The 15,578-nt window shown below is 40.8% G+C and overlaps 1 protein-coding gene across 6 annotated transcripts in view; it reads left to right on the top strand.

Annotated features, from left to right (window-relative positions):
• The window catches only part of LOC138948802 (golgin subfamily A member 4-like), a 97,897-nt gene that overhangs the window by 22,849 nt on the left and 59,470 nt on the right, over window positions 1-15,578 (top strand). For all 6 annotated transcript variants that reach the window (XM_070320422.1, XM_070320421.1, XM_070320424.1 and 3 more), the window contains 13 exons: window positions 1,835-1,939; window positions 3,008-3,082; window positions 3,812-3,943; window positions 4,647-4,709; window positions 5,514-5,651; window positions 6,330-6,413; window positions 7,829-7,924; window positions 8,824-8,907; window positions 10,587-10,682; window positions 11,386-11,577; window positions 12,355-12,502; window positions 14,602-14,711; window positions 14,817-14,944. In XM_070320422.1, coding sequence (XP_070176523.1) covers window positions 1,835-1,939; window positions 3,008-3,082; window positions 3,812-3,943; window positions 4,647-4,709; window positions 5,514-5,651; window positions 6,330-6,413; window positions 7,829-7,924; window positions 8,824-8,907; window positions 10,587-10,682; window positions 11,386-11,577; window positions 12,355-12,502; window positions 14,602-14,711; window positions 14,817-14,944 — 1,451 coding nt within the window. The remainder of the gene's footprint in view (window positions 1-1,834; window positions 1,940-3,007; window positions 3,083-3,811; window positions 3,944-4,646; window positions 4,710-5,513; window positions 5,652-6,329; window positions 6,414-7,828; window positions 7,925-8,823; window positions 8,908-10,586; window positions 10,683-11,385; window positions 11,578-12,354; window positions 12,503-14,601; window positions 14,712-14,816; window positions 14,945-15,578) is intronic.

Below are 15,578 nucleotides of genomic sequence, written 5' to 3'. Positions count from 1 at the left end.
TGTGTGTGTGTGTGTGTGTGTTGTGTTGTGTGTGTGTGTGTGTGTGTGTGTGTGTGTGTGGTAAAAACTTGAAAGCAGTATGTGTATTGTTTCATGAAAGTGTTGATGTTCTTGTCTCGTTTGCATGCTGCAAGGATGTGTGCCATCCTGTGTATTGAAGGTACTTACCAACGTACCGTTTAAAGGGTTAATAATAACATTACAAAAACAATGTAAGTAAACAGTGGTACATGTACCAGCTATGGAAAGACATGTTGCTAAAGGTGTTCTAACACTACAGGTGCCCTTTCATGACAGGTGTGCTCTTAGTCTTATTAAGGTATGAGAACTTTAGACAACAGGTGTCCTTTGTTTAGAGGTGTTCTCTTGTTAGAGGGGCCTCATGTTACAGGTATCACAGTAATAATGTCATATATATTTTATACAAATTATTGTTTCAAGTTTTTAATCAGTTGAGCAAGTTTTGTTGCATGTATTGTTAGTTATTTTGGAGATGACAAGCGGAGGAGATTTGCACGGGTGTCTGTGTTAAATACTAACAGCTTTTAAAGTGTCTAATACTGTACTTACAAGTTTTAGAAGTGTCTGTGTTGAAAAACATATTTAAGGAATGATTGTGGTAGTGAAAGAGAAGCTTGTGTGCTGACCATTAGATTGCCAAGTGTTGATTGACAGAGAAAGACAGTTTTGCATGTTGATTTATGGAAAATAGTTAGTGATTGCAGTGCTGACTTTGTCTTAAAAAGAGACAAACAAGCAAGCAAACACAAACAAATAAACAACATGCAAAGTGTAACGTGTGGAACAGTTTGTACACATGAGAGCCACAGCAATGGCTGATCAAGCATGTGAACAAAATAATGACGTTTACAAAATGTCTGATGAACAGACGATGATCAAGTCGCTAATCAAGCGTGTGAACAAAATAATGACGTTTACAAAATGTCTGATGAACAGACTATGATCAAGTCGCTGATCAAGCGTGTGAACAAAATAATGACATTGCAAAATGTCTGATGAACAGACTATGATCAAGTCGCTGATCAAGCGTGTGAACAAAATAATGACATTTGCAAAATGTGTGATGAACAGACCATGATCAAGTCGCTGATCAAGCGTGTGAACAAAATAACATTTGCAAAATGTCTGATGAACAGACAATGATCAAGTCGCTGATCAAGCGTGTGAACAAAATAATGACATTTGCAAAATGTGTGATGAACAGACCATGATCAAGTCGCTGATCAAGCGTGTGAACAAAATAACATTTGCAAAAGGTGTGATGAACAGACCATGATCAAGTCGCTGATCAAGCGTGTGAACAAAATAATGACATTAACAAAATGTGTGATGAACAAACCATGATCAAGTCGCTGATCAAGCGTGTGAACAAAATAATGACGTTTGCAAAATGTCTGATGAACAGACTATGATCAAGTCGCTGATCAAGCGTGTGAACAAAATAATGACATTTTTAAGATGTGTGATGAACAAACCATGATCAAGTCGCTGATCAAGCGTGTGAACAAAATAATGACATTAACAAAATGTGTAATGAACAGACCATGATCAAGTCGCTGATCAAGCGTGTGAACAAAATAATGACATTAACAAAATGTCTGATGAACAGACCATGATCAAGTCGCTGATCAAGCGTGTGAACAAAATAATAACATTTGCAAAATGTCTGATGAACAGACCATGATCAAGTCGCTGATCAAGCGTGTGAACAAAATAATGACATTAACAAAATGTGTGATGAACAAACCATGATCAAGTCGCTGATCAAGCGTGTGAACAAAATAATGACATTAACAAAATGTGTAATGAACAGACCATGATCAAGTCGCTGGGCAAGAAGGAGGGAGAGCTGGCAGGGTTCCAGGAACAGTTGCAGCAAGCCAACCTGGCTCTCACACGAAGCGAGGAGGCGTTGGAGGTAGTTACTCTCAACTCTTTTCTTTGTTTTCAAGTTCCACAAAATCGTAATACAGTGGAAATCCTCTTTTAAGACCTACAAAAATCAGAGAAAATCCGGGTCTGAAAGAGGAGGGAGGCTTAAAATGGAGGACAATGTACGGTCTCTGTGAAGAGAGCATTGTAGGCAATAAGGTTTGAAAAGAGAAGAAGTCTGAAATTGGGGTGTCTTGAAAAAGGGGTTACCCCCCGCGGGTTAGGGGGAGTCCCATATTGGTTGGGACGAGAAAGAATTTCCCCCAATGCTCCCCAGCATGTCGTAAGAGGCGACTAACGGATTCTGTTTCTCCTTTTACCCTTGTTAAGTGTTTCTTGTATTGAATATAGTCCATTTTTGTAAAGATTTTAGTCAAGCGGTATGTAAGAAATGTTAAGTCCTTTGTACTGGAAACTTGCATTCTCCCAGTAAGGTCATACATTGTACTACGTTGCAAGCCCCTGGAGCAAATTTTTGATTAGTGCTTTTGTGAACAAGAAACAATTGACAAGTGGCTCTATCCCATCTTCCCCCTTCCCCCGTCGCGATATAACCTTCGTGGTTGAAAACGACGTTAAACACCAAATAAAGAAAGAAAGAAAGAAAAAAGGGTTCCACTGTAGCAAGAGTAGAATCTCGTGCATTGTTATTGTTGGGTGTTTTGACCTGGCTATGCAATAGTGTGAGTAAGCAGGCTCCGGTGTAATGATTTTGAACTTGTACCTCTTTTTGTGTCTAAAGGTTTGAGAAGTTATAGAACTTTGCGTCTGAGGCAGGGCTAACACTTTTCCGGTTGTTTTTGGAAATCCGTTGGTTTTTTTACTTTTAAAACCGAAAACCCGGTTTCTTAAAGTAAAACTTTAAAAAAAAAAAATTTAAAGTTTGGTTGGTTGATGAATGCAAAATGTACTTTTTGGTACCAGGAAAGGCTGTTCTTTGCCCCTGCCGCCGTGGGCCCTGACCTTTTAGGCTTTTCACTTTTTGTGTGTGTTAGCCCTGCTGAAGTAAATGCAGAAATACTTGTGATATTTATAAATGCTCTGTATGTGACAGGCCCTTCAAGACCAACTAGAGAAGGAACGAGAGTTTGCACATGGTCGGTTGGACAAACAGGCTCAGGACAATCAGGTGAGAATAAAAAATAAACAAGAAAGGTATAATTTATTGAAACGTTTAATTCCTGAAGGACAACACAAAACATGGAAACAATATACATGTTATGAAAACACAGACCTAGGAACCCATACAATTTTGCCGTATTTTGTACGCATGATTGTCTAGAATACGATCAGTACGGTCAGTTGACAACAAATAGACGAGAACAATCCTAGACTACTTTTCTCCATAAGCGCATCCCGAAGCCAATCCAGTATTATGACTCATGATTACAGTTTTTGTCAGTAAACATTGAAAGAAGCATTGTTTTAAACGTATTGGTAAACTTAATTTACGGTGCGACGGACGCATGTGAAACATGTTTGAATCATGGATGTTCAAATGCTGTGTGGAGTACGCTCATTGTTTTGAAAATAGACCAAGTTTGTTTGAGAATACTTCAAGTTCAAAACAGGGGTTCCCAGGTCTATGCGGGAAAAATTATCAGTTGAGAGCAAAATGGTGCTAAAAGTTGCAGCTGATAGAATCATTGCTTCCTGTCAGAAAGGAAAAGATCCTGTAATCCATGTCAGATTTTCGTTGGTTATAGAAACACGAAAATGCCCAGCATGCTTCCTCCAAAAGTGGCGTATGGCTGCGTAAAAATCCACTTGTGCAAAAACAAGAGTGTACATGGGAATTTCAGCCCACAAACGCAGAAGAAGAAGAAGAATTAACACCTCATCGTTTTTGTGCTTGCAGCGTACTATTGAGGAATGCATGCATCAACTGGAGGGCAAAGACAGTCTGCTGGCTCACATGACGTCTCAGCTCAAAGCCAAAGACCAGCAGCTCACCTCTCTCGCGGATCTTCTCACTGATGAAAACAACAAGGTCAGTGGGTTGTTTTCATGGCAGCTGTTGGGCAAATTGATTGTTCATTTTGTGCTAGTGCCTGCTCCGTTCTTCAGCCATTGCCTTTTCACTAAGTTTTCAAAGCTAAAGATTACATCAGGGAATATTCTGCTTCCCCGAAACAGAAGAGTATTCCATCTGTTTCCATTTCAATTTGTCCATATTTGATGGTTCTTCAGATTTGATTTGTTTACAGTCTTTAATTCCTGAGCTCAGAAAGTTTTAGTGACCATGTTTAAACGGGTGATTTAGTCTACGCCTCGACCTCGCTCATTCATTCGAGTGCCGGAGTGTGCTAGAATCGCCCTCTCAGCCCTGAAAGTCCAACATATGGTGTACTTGCCTTTGGTTAGTGATTCTGAAAGTTTACTATCCAGAGTGTAGAGCAAACTTGACTAGCCAAACCAACAATTTATTTCAGCAACTTTACTCGCATTTGGCGAGTAGATGAACATTTCTACTCGCCAGTTACATGTTTTTACTCGACATGGCGAGTTAAATACTCGCCACTTTCAGGCCTGCCTCTGGACCAGAGTTGCGAAGAGCGTGTACGAGTAAAGGCATGAAAGATGGCCTTGTGTGACGGGAAAATATCCAAAAGGCAGCTAATCTTCAAGTTCTGCTCTATGCACAGAGCATGTTCGTGCCTAACACTTAATAATTTCGCCTTTTTTCTAAACAGGGTCAGAAAGCATTGCTACAGAGACTTGAGGATGATCTAAACCAGTCCTCTGGCACAGCCCAGGTATGTAAGGTGAAATGTGCCTTCTGTTATTGTCAATGCTATACTGTCATTATGTTTCGGCTTCTTGTTTAGAAAAAATCAGAGACTAGTTTTAATCTTGAAAGAAAGTTGAAGATCTGAATGCAAAGAAGCAGGCCACACATTGAAATATATACAAGTTCATTTAGTTGACATATACAGGAATATTGCTAAGAATTGTTTCCTTTGGCACATTTGCTGAAATGGCAGTACACGTTTTGGCAGTCCTTGGCATCATAATTTACCGTGGGAAATATTTGGCAGTTCTTCCGAAACAACGGCAATGGTTGTTGCTGTTTCAAAATGAGCTTTAGTGTTTTGCTTACCCCTTTTTAGGACCTTCCTATTTCAGACTATTTGTTCATTATATATTATATATGAAGTCTTATATCGCGCGCGTATCTCCAGACTCGGACTCAAGGCGCAGGGATCTATTTATGCTGTGTGAGATGGAATTTTTTACACAATACATCATGCATTCACATCGACCAGCAGATCGCAGCCATTTCGGCGCATTATTCCAAGTCACACGGGTATTTTGGTGGACATTTTTTATCTATGCCTATACAATCTTGCCAGGAAATACCCATTTGTCAATCGTGGGATCTTTAACGTGCACACCCCAATGTAGTGTACACGAAGGGACCTCGGTTTTTCGTCTCATAACCTCTGTCAGTTTACCTCCATTTTAAGACCTGATTTTCTCTGATATTTTTAGGTTGTAATAGAGGAGAATTTGTCCTCTTGTGAGATTCAATAAAAACTTGAGATGTACCTTTCATTCAGAATGCCTTGGAGGACAAGCAGGCAGCACTAGAACAAAAGGGCAGAGAACTGCGTGAGATGAGGCAAGCCTTGCAGGACAAGGGCAGAGAACTGGAGCAGGCCAACCATCAGCTGCTGGACAGACAGCAACAACTGGAGGTGAGTGATGATGTTGATGATGATAACGATGATGGTCTGGTGATGATGATGATGATGTTTGGTTTGGGTCAGTTAATTTTTACTAGGAATCTTTCGAGTAATCCACTGCCTTTTTGACATGCTTATTAAAAATTCAACCGACTGACCCAATAATTTTGATGATGGTCCATTGATATTGTGATCAATCTTTCAAATGTTCGATTTCATGCAAGAGTGTGCACTGATCCATGATGATGACGATGATTATCTTGGTGATGATGGCAAGTATGCTGTTGGTATTAACAGATGGATGCTTGTTTGGCCCGCTTTTTGTTGTCTCACCTGAGTAATCAGATGAATCTGAGTAATGAAGAGTGTCAGGCCAAACATTTATGTAGTTAGAGCAGCACTGAGCAGTTAATTTGCTTTATATTTGACGAAGATGAGTCGCACAAGCATTTGCCCTTCTTGTTTAGTTTGTTTCTTTAATTACAAACATGAGTTGTTGTTTTTTTGTGTGTTTTTTTCTGAAAACAATCTTTGTTTATTCGATGTTTACACAAGACAACAACTCTGCACCTTCACTTCATCTGAAAAAATAGTCATAAAAAGAGGGGATTTCAAACAATAAAATGTATATACAAACATGAGTTGTGAATTATACTCTCAATAGAAACACTCTATCTGTACTCTCAATAGAAACTGGAGATGCGAAACAGACAACAGAGTGAGGCTGCAGCTCAGCTTTCCAACGCACTGACCAGAGCACAGAATTCCCTGGAGGTGAGATTATTATTTCCCTCGTGCATTTTGCTACATGTACTTCATTTCACGAGGGGAAAATTAATGTCACAGTTCTTTGTGAATGTGTTAGTGTTACATGTATTTGATAAGTATGGGTCTTTGCTCTTGTTTCTACCAAAGCTTGATTTCATTTTTGAAAAATCTGAAAGAACTTTTCCCTTTTGAGTTATTACCTGAGTGTTGTTGTTACTCATCAGTAAGTTTGTATCTTTGTGCTACTTATGTTCTTATGTCATTCATTATCCCCTTTTGTATTATCTTGTTTATTGATAATGCTTAACTTTTATCATGATTTTGCTATGAGGCATTATTCTGCAGTGTAATGGTTTGGATTGTACGTTCAAGTGGGTCATGAAAGGTGTTGAATGTCTTTGTATCTTCATCTTTTAAAGAATTCCTTATTACACTAATTATTTATTGTTCCATTTTTGACTCACATGCGAAGCAAAAGTGAGTCTATGTACTCACCCGAGTCGTCCGTCCGTCCGTCCGGAAAACTTTAACGTTGGATATTTCTTGGACACTATTAAGTCTATCAACACCTGATGTGGCCTGATGGTGTATGGTTAAAAGATCTCAAAAAACACGTGCGGCAACTTGACCTCACTTCAAGTTCAAGGTCACAGGGGCCGTAATTGTTGTCTTAAAAACGACCATTTTTCACATTTTCGCATTTTTTTCTGAAGTTATCGAGAATGGCAACCTTAGCTATGTATGCTATACAGGGCAATGTAAGCCCTATCTTTGGACACCAGTTTGGTTGACCTTGCTTCAAGGTCGCAAGGGTCCTTTAAAGTTGGATTGTATACATATTTTGAAGTGACCTTGACCCTGAACTATGGAAGATAACTGTTTCAAACTTAAAAATTATGTGGGGCACATGTTATGCTTTCATCATGAGACACATTTGGTCACATATGATCAAGGTCAAGGTCACTTTGACCCTTATGAAATGTGACCAAAATAAGGTAGTAAACCACTAAAAGTGACCATATCAGCTCATGGTAGAAAGAGCCAATAAGCACCATTGTACTTCCTATGTCTTGAATTAACAGCTTTGTGTTGCATGACCTTGGATGACCTTGACATGTATTTTGGTAGGAAAAATGTGTAAAGCAGTTCTTAGTGTATGATGTCATTGCTAGGTTTAGTTATTTGACCTTGACCCTGAAGGTCAAGGTCATGTCAAGGTCAAGCATGTGAGTCGTATGGGCTTTGCCCTTCTTGTTCTTACGGTATCATGAACAATAAGTATCTTTGTTCCTCCAGAATTTATTTGTTAGATTTCTGCTGTTCACTGATTTTTGTGTGTTTGTTCAATGCAAAATGGTCACTTGCTTAGCTTTGGCCAAGGCTGCTGTGTGAAACTGATCCAAACTTTGACCTGTTAACAGGAGGCGCTGGACAGACACGCAGCAGCACTGAAGGAGAAGGATGTTATTGTCGCGCGTCTGCAAAAAGCCATAGCTGAGAAAGAACACATGATAGAGGTGAGTAAATGTGAACACATTGATGATCTGTTGTGTGCTTGTTTTAGAGATGCAGTCGAACCTGCCCTGGCAACCACCTTCTTGAAAGCAACCACCTGCCACAACCACCACCCTGAAGGATCCCAGGCGTTTTTGTGTGTTTTTGATTTATTTTTATTTTTATACATTTCACCTTTTCATAGCAACTACCTGTTTATGACAGCCACATTTGGTAGGTCCCTTGGGTAGTCACTATAGTCAGGTTCGACTGTGGTTTGTATTTGAATATAAAGTATGTGGGCCATTTGTTTGACTAATATTCTCCTCGGTTTACTTTTTCACCTTCATACAGAATTCAATAAAACTTTATTATCTGAATGCAACAGACATTTTTCAAATTATGGTGATTTAGCATTTTGATGCCATACAATAAAGGAAAAACATGTTTTAAAGGCATATGTACGCGCTCCCGTGTTTACAAAGTGTAGTTTGCCCACAATCGATGTCAAACGCACCATAAGACCATATAATGACGATACGTCACCATGCGCGGACCATAATACATGCATTACAGCTTGTTCTAGCCTCTGAAAAAGTGAGGATGTCAACAAAGCCGCGGTGTTCTCTCCCTTGCATCAACGTTACATGTGTTGCCAAATCTATAAATAGGACGATCCAGATAAAAATGAAAATTCAAATATCTCAACATTTAAGGGGTCCTAGACCACAATATTTTGCAGGGAACTTAATTTAGTCTGTCTCCAGCTGTTGGTAAAGCAATTAGCGTGTATAGTCATCGAGTACATATGGCTTTAACGGAATGTAGGTGTTACTGCCCTGTTGCTTGTCGGTCTTGGTGTTTATGCTGTTCAGGCTATTTCAGTATTTGTAAATGGAAATATTTTTTATTTGCCATTTAGGAGCTGTCCAATCAGAGTCCATCGATTGACAAGCAGAACCTGCAGCTCAGAGCTCAGCTGCGGGAGAGAGATCAACTCATTCAGGTATGGTACCACTTGAACTATTTGTAGTTCACATTTGAAACTGAAGTAAAAAAAAAAAAATAAAAAAAAAATTCGAATCTCACCATCTTCTTACCTGAGGTCGCATTCACGGCATTCTGAGTTGAGGTTTTTTGAGTCACTTGAGAAAAAGTGACTCTATGTAATCGGTCAGTGTTAGTCTGTCCGGCCGGCCGTCCGGCCGGCCGGCCGTAGACACCACCTTAACGTTGGACTTTTCTCGGAAACTATCAAAGCGATCGGGCTCATATTTTATTTAGTCGTGACCTCCAATGACCTCTACACTTTAACGATGGTTTCGTTGACCTTTGACCTTTTTCAAGGTCACAGGTCAGCGTCAAAGGAAAAATTAGACATTTTATATCTTTGACAAAGTTCATCGGATGTGATTGAAACTTTGTAGGATTATTCTTTACATCAAAGTATTTACATCTGTAGCCTTTTACGAACGTTATCAGAAAAACAAGGGAGATAACTAGCCTTTTCTGTTCGGCAACACACAACTTAACGTTGGGCTTTTCTCGGAAACTATAAAAGTGACCGGGCTCAAATTTTATGATGTGAACGTGACTCATTGTGTTGTGAATAGCAATTTCTTCCTGTCCATCTGATGCCTCATATAATATTCAGAACTGCGAAAGTGACTCGATCGAGCGTTTGCTCTTCTTGTTAAAAAATGTATTTCGTAATTCTTTGTCGATCCACTAAAAAGACCATTACGTCAATGCATTTGTGAATGTTACTTTTTTCAAAAATGTTCCAATCACTAACTTTTCTTGTTTTTTAAAAAATATTGTTTATTCTGACTTTGGAACAGTAGCAGTCTATCTGTTTTTGGAGTAAAACTTAACTATTCCAGTATTGGCGTTAACCGGTAATTACCAGTATTTTACCGGTTGAAATGAGAAAATACCGGAACAAAATTGGCTGCCGGTATGACCTACCGGTTGATTTTTAGAACTACCAAGGTATTTTGCTGGTAAAACAACAAAACCAGTACTCTGAGTTGGACTCTTAGTGGTTCGAATGACCAGCCTACCGTTTTTTTCTTGACTGTTTGCATCATAAAAGTTTGCGTACCGGTTTGAAAAAATACTAGCGCCATCACTGTATTCACCATAGCCCAGGTTTTGATGACGAATGTTGTTGTTGTTTTGCTTTTCTGTCTTGGTGCAGCTCCATGAAAGGTGCATGGGACCACCTGTAGCAATTTCCCACTCCCTAATTTTATCTGCACACAAAAATGGGTGGCAGGGTGTTCTGACTAATTTTGTTAAGCTTCGTAGTTTTCATCCATGTTTGAAGTTGAGCAGAGGAAAAGGAGTCTTGAATTCTATCCTGTATTTACTATGTACCATACTTTTCGGACTATAAGGCTCTGCCGTGTATAGGGCGCATCCCCTACTTTTAAAAATAAAACTGAAAAAATCCTAGAATAAGGCGATGTCATGGATAAGGCGAGTATGTGTTTCCCCTCCATTTTCTTTTCAAACCTTGTTCGTTCCGTGTTGCGTCTGCTTTTTGTTGCCTTTTGTGTAATTTTTCCCTGATGAGCTTTCATAAGCAAAACTTCGTATCGTCTTGTGCTGTTCTTGTATCGGTGAGTACAGAAATCCTTTGTTTTTTAACTAATTTTACTATGTATGTATTATTTCTGCTAGGAGCTGCAGACAGACTGTGTGAAGGCGTCATGTGAGAAAGAGCAGATTGCTCGTGCGACACAAGCCAAGGTTCAGGAAAGAGATGACGAGATACAGGTGAGAATGGGGCTGGCATACGCAGGGAGACAGACTGACAAACAAACAGCTGGACAGACAGACAGGAAAGTAAGACGTATGCATAGATACGGATGCCTCCAGCCATGCCTGCACATAGTCACACACTGACACACATACACACACACGCACCTATGCATGCACGCACACACACACACACACACACACACACACACACACACACACACACACACACACACACACACACATCCACCAAAGCACACACACACACATGCTCACAAACAGACACACACACACATGCAGACACATGCACAATCGCGTTAGGACAATTGCATGCATGGTTGCGCACACGCATGCAAACACGCACACACGCATGGAGTACAGAAATCAACAAAGGTGAGGAAAAAAGGGAAGAGAGGGAAGCACCAACATCTGGTTAAGAATACTTTCAAATCCATTTCACTTCCGAACAGTTTCTCATACAGTCAGGCTGAACTCCTTGCTCTAAATACTGCCCCTAAAACAGAAAATCACAATTTATGTTATCTCCATTTTCTATAGGAGACACTGAGCGGTAGGTAAATAGCGCAAGGAGTTGATGAACCGTTACCAGATCTAGGACTGACAGTTTATATGAACCCCTTTTCCCTTGTAGGCGCCTCGCTGTAAAATGCGCAAAGAGTTCCAGAATCGAACATTTTGTTTGATGTAATTTTTATTGTAGGCACTGAGCCGTAAACAGCGCAAGGAGTTGATGAACCGTGACCAGGAGATCCAGGAGCTGAGCGCCCAGCTGGGCAAGAAGGACCTGCAGCTTCACAGCCTGGAGTCACGCCTCAGCGACGCAGAGGAACAACAGAGGGAGGCCCTGCACACCATGCGCAAGATGCTGGCCGAGAAGGACAGAACCATCGAGGTGAGGAGTCTGTCATTCTGTTTTGTTGGAAAGTCAGTTGCTGATAAAGAGGAGCAAAATTTAAAAAAACCAGATGGGGGCCTGGGTAGCTCAGGTGGTAGAGCACTGGACTTGTGATCAAAAGGTCGCTGGTTCGAATCCGGGCCGGGACGGAAACGGGTCAACTTTATGTGCAGACCCAGAGACGGTATCCATCTCCCACCCCCGTGTCATTCTGCCATAAGTTCAGATGGCTGATACCACCTAAACACGCATACACTTGTGTATCTCATCTAAAGTTGGGTTAAAACCCGGGAACATGCCCCTAATGGCTTTGCCGTGAGGGCGTAAAACTTGAATTTCTCAAAAAACAGATAGACAACGTTCCAAAATTCAGAATAAAAAAACAAGAATGGTAGGTAATTCGAACGTTTATTATTGACAAACAAAACAAAACGTTCGTTAGAAATAATAAACGTTCTAATTGCCTACCATTCTTGTTTTTTGATGCTGATGAAGAGGGACGGGACAGTTTTGTTTGTTGTTCAAGTGAAAGAATAAAAACTCCCTACTTCTTCCACTCTCTCTCTCTTTCTCTCTCTCTCTCTCTTTCTCTCTCTCTCTCTTTCTCTCTTTCTCTCTATCTCTTTCTCTCTCTCTCTCTCTCTCTCTCTTTCTCTCTATCTCTTTCTCTCTCTTTCAATCAACAGTTCTGTTAGCTCAGTGGTATTTTCTCTGCAGGAGTGGATTGTGCCAAGTCAGGTTCATCAAGGTTTACCAGCTCACTGTTTGTTGCAGGCAATGGTGGATAGCATGGGAGAGAAGGAAAGATTGTTGCGTCGTTCACAGCAAAATCTCACAGAAGATGCCAAGTCTCAACTGGCAGAGATGGACTCATTGTTGGCTGAAAACTCACGTCTCAAGCGGCTTCTGCGAGAGAAGGAAGGTGAGTCATTTGCTTTGTCTAGCGTGGCAATAGGAAGGTTTCCGCCAGTTATCTCTTTGAGGTTTTGGGTGCTTACAGAGTACCGTGCCCCTTGCGGGGGCATCAAACATCGAGGTCACAAGCAGGGTCAAGGGGAAGGTCAGCTGGGCGGACAGGAGACAACAATAGGAAGGTTTCCGCCAGTTATCTCTCTTTGAGGGTTTGGGTGCTTAGAGAGTACCGTGCCCCTTGCGGGGGCATCAAACATCAAGGTCACAAGCAGGGTCAAGGGGAAGGTCGGCTGGGCGGACAGGAGACTATTACCTGATATTATGTTATTTTTATTGCTGACCAAAATATGACATTTTACACAGATCTCGACAGTCGGTGTTCCTCCAAGACCGCGAACAATGACTGTCGAGATCTGTGTAAAATGTCATATTTTGGTCAAAAATACAAATAACATTTATGTATTAATCGATTTTTAGTTAGAATTCCTTTTATTTTTTACGATTGAAAGCACACAAACATGCACTCTTTTGTAGTCTCGGCTAACCGCCTAAATATGAGTTTTTGCCGGACTCTGACGTCACATGGCTCAAAGAAGGGAAGTTCAATCGATAAATAGCCCCGTGTGAGGTTCACTGCCTCATTGAGTAAAACTCAAAACGCTCGATCTTCTTTTAGTAATTGACGTCACTTTCATGGGGTGAATTGGGGACATTGCCCTGTGGGGTTTTCTGCTTATTTGCATCATGGTGTTTCCATAAATTTAAAGGAATGGTTTTACATTGACCTGAAAATCTGAGAAGGTTGAAGTGCTTTATGCTGACAAGTAGAGTGTGATGTCAGTACTGGCCAATCTGCACTATTTGATTCTGTTTTGAAGGTGAAATGAAGTACATCTATTTCCTAATTTGGTGTCTTCTATGTGTTGTTGCTCCATTTGTAAGTGGGGTAGCTTGCTGCTGTTGTTGTTTTTGCTGCTGTTTGTCGTGTCTGTTTCTTTGCCTGCGGTAATGTCATAGGCAGGCAGTTTTTGATTAAGAAGTTGGAGTTGAAATATTAGTATGACGTATTGTGGTATCAGCAGGGTTCGTACAGGTCATGGAATTTGATTTTTAATTTTCCAGGCCTGGAAAGTCATGGAATTTCAATTCAAGTCATGGAAAGTCATGGAATTTAACAAAAATAAGAAAGAAGCAAAAATTAACTTTTAGCACGCCAGCGGCGATTTTCGTTGCCAAGCCATTCCCCCCCCCCTTTGCCAGCCAGTAGCAATTTGCGTCGCCAGAACAAGGCTTGTTCGTATGACCAACTTCTCGTTCGTATTTGCATACGAGAATAACGGTATTTTTAACGGCACTTGAGCCAAAGCGAGGCTCACTTCCTTCCGTTATCTCGTCGTGTCGTCTGCGCTGCATTTGAGTCGGTTTCGTTGAAGTTTTCTGCTTTTGTTTTTGCATCGATAAAGTACTTTAGCGCTTCGACAAGCAAGATGGAGGATGATGAGTTTGAAACTTTCTTTCGAGTTGTTTGTTGACAACAAAAAGTATGCGAAATTGGAACGAATTACCGAGGAAGATCTTCGCAATGAACTGTGTATCGCGGTGAAAAAAATGACAGTTCGTCAAGTCACAGGGACGGTTACAAAACGGAATTTACAAAAGTGCAGATGGATACAAACAGTGGCTGGTCCAGTTTAGTGAAATGACAGGACCAGTAAACATTACCGATAATCTGACTGCGTAGCAAATGCTTGACTTGCTTGTCGAAGAGACACTGCGTAGAAACTGACTCAAATTCAGTGCAAAGCAAGCCAGTGTCAAAACTGGCAGTGACAAGACGTAAAAAGTTTGCGTGTTCGGAAATGGCGACCTGTGGATCTTGTCATGGAAAATGTTATTGAGGCTCATGGAAAGTCATGGAAAAGTCATGGAATTTTGTTTCTAAAAACCAGTGGGGACCCTGTATCAGAATATTGGTGTGCTTTGTGTTAAACTTTGTGTCAAGAAGCGTTGCACTCATTTATGTTTGTATTTCAGTGTAACAACAACAAAACCGCACAAAATCACACCATATAAATACAGTTGGGATTGTCTTTTGTTTGTTTGAAACAGTGTCACTTCAAGATGAAAAATGGCAGAAGAGTCGACGTGAAAACCAGGAGTCACACCACACCTCACACCTCGAGACGGTCACCCACACCAGCAATGCAGACACAGCCCAGGTAAGATCGTTAAGCTTTTTAAAACATCTTTGACGGATTTCATTTTGAGAGTTGTGCCAGGTAAGAGAGTATGTCAAACCCTTCTCTGTTCTCAACTACCCACAGGTATGCCGACTGCTGGAAGAGCAGATCCGAGAGACACACGCCCTGAGTGACCTTCTGCGTCTGGACCACCGCGAGCTGCTGGTCAACGTTAATAGCTCTGACCACCACCACTCGGACGCATACAGCAGGTCAGTGCATGCTTGCTTTCTTGCCGTGTTTTCTGTGGGAGGAAAGCACAGGATCAAATGACACCTCTGGTGATCATACATATATGATCGGTTATTCTCATGCAAAAAACTGTTTCCTGTCGCGTCAAATTTTAAGTCTAACAGAGTGAGTTGTCATGTCTGTTTTCCTGGTTGAGTCCAACTGTGAGAGTTGTCATGTCTGTTTTCCTGGTTGAGTCCAACTGTGAGAGTTGTCATGTCTGTTTTTCTGGTTGAGTCCAACTGTGAGAGTTGTCATGTCTGTTTTCCTGGTTGAGTCAAACTGTGAGAGTTGTCATGTCTGTTTTCCTGGTTGAGTCAGACTGAGAGAGTTTTCATGTCTTTTTTCCTTGTTGACAGTTGTCATGTCTGTTTTCCTGGTTGAGTCTAATTGTGAGAGTTGTCATGTCTGTTTTCCTGGTTGAGTCCAACTGTGAAAGTTGTCATGTCTGTTTTCCTGGTTGAGTTAGACTGAGAGAGTTGTTATGTTTGTTTTCCTGGTTGAGTTAGACTGAGAGAGTTGTCATGTTTGTTTTCCTGGTTGAATTAGACTGAGAGAGTTGTCATGTTTGTTTTCCTGGTTGAGTTAGACTGTGAGAGTTGTCATGTCTGTTTT

The sequence above is a fragment of the Littorina saxatilis genome, linkage group LG15 (genome assembly GCF_037325665.1).
Source record: "Littorina saxatilis isolate snail1 linkage group LG15, US_GU_Lsax_2.0, whole genome shotgun sequence".
Lineage (NCBI taxonomy): Eukaryota > Metazoa > Mollusca > Gastropoda > Littorinimorpha > Littorinidae > Littorina > Littorina saxatilis.
Note: the sequence above shows the minus strand (reverse complement) of the source record. Positions and strands in the feature narration are given on the sequence as shown.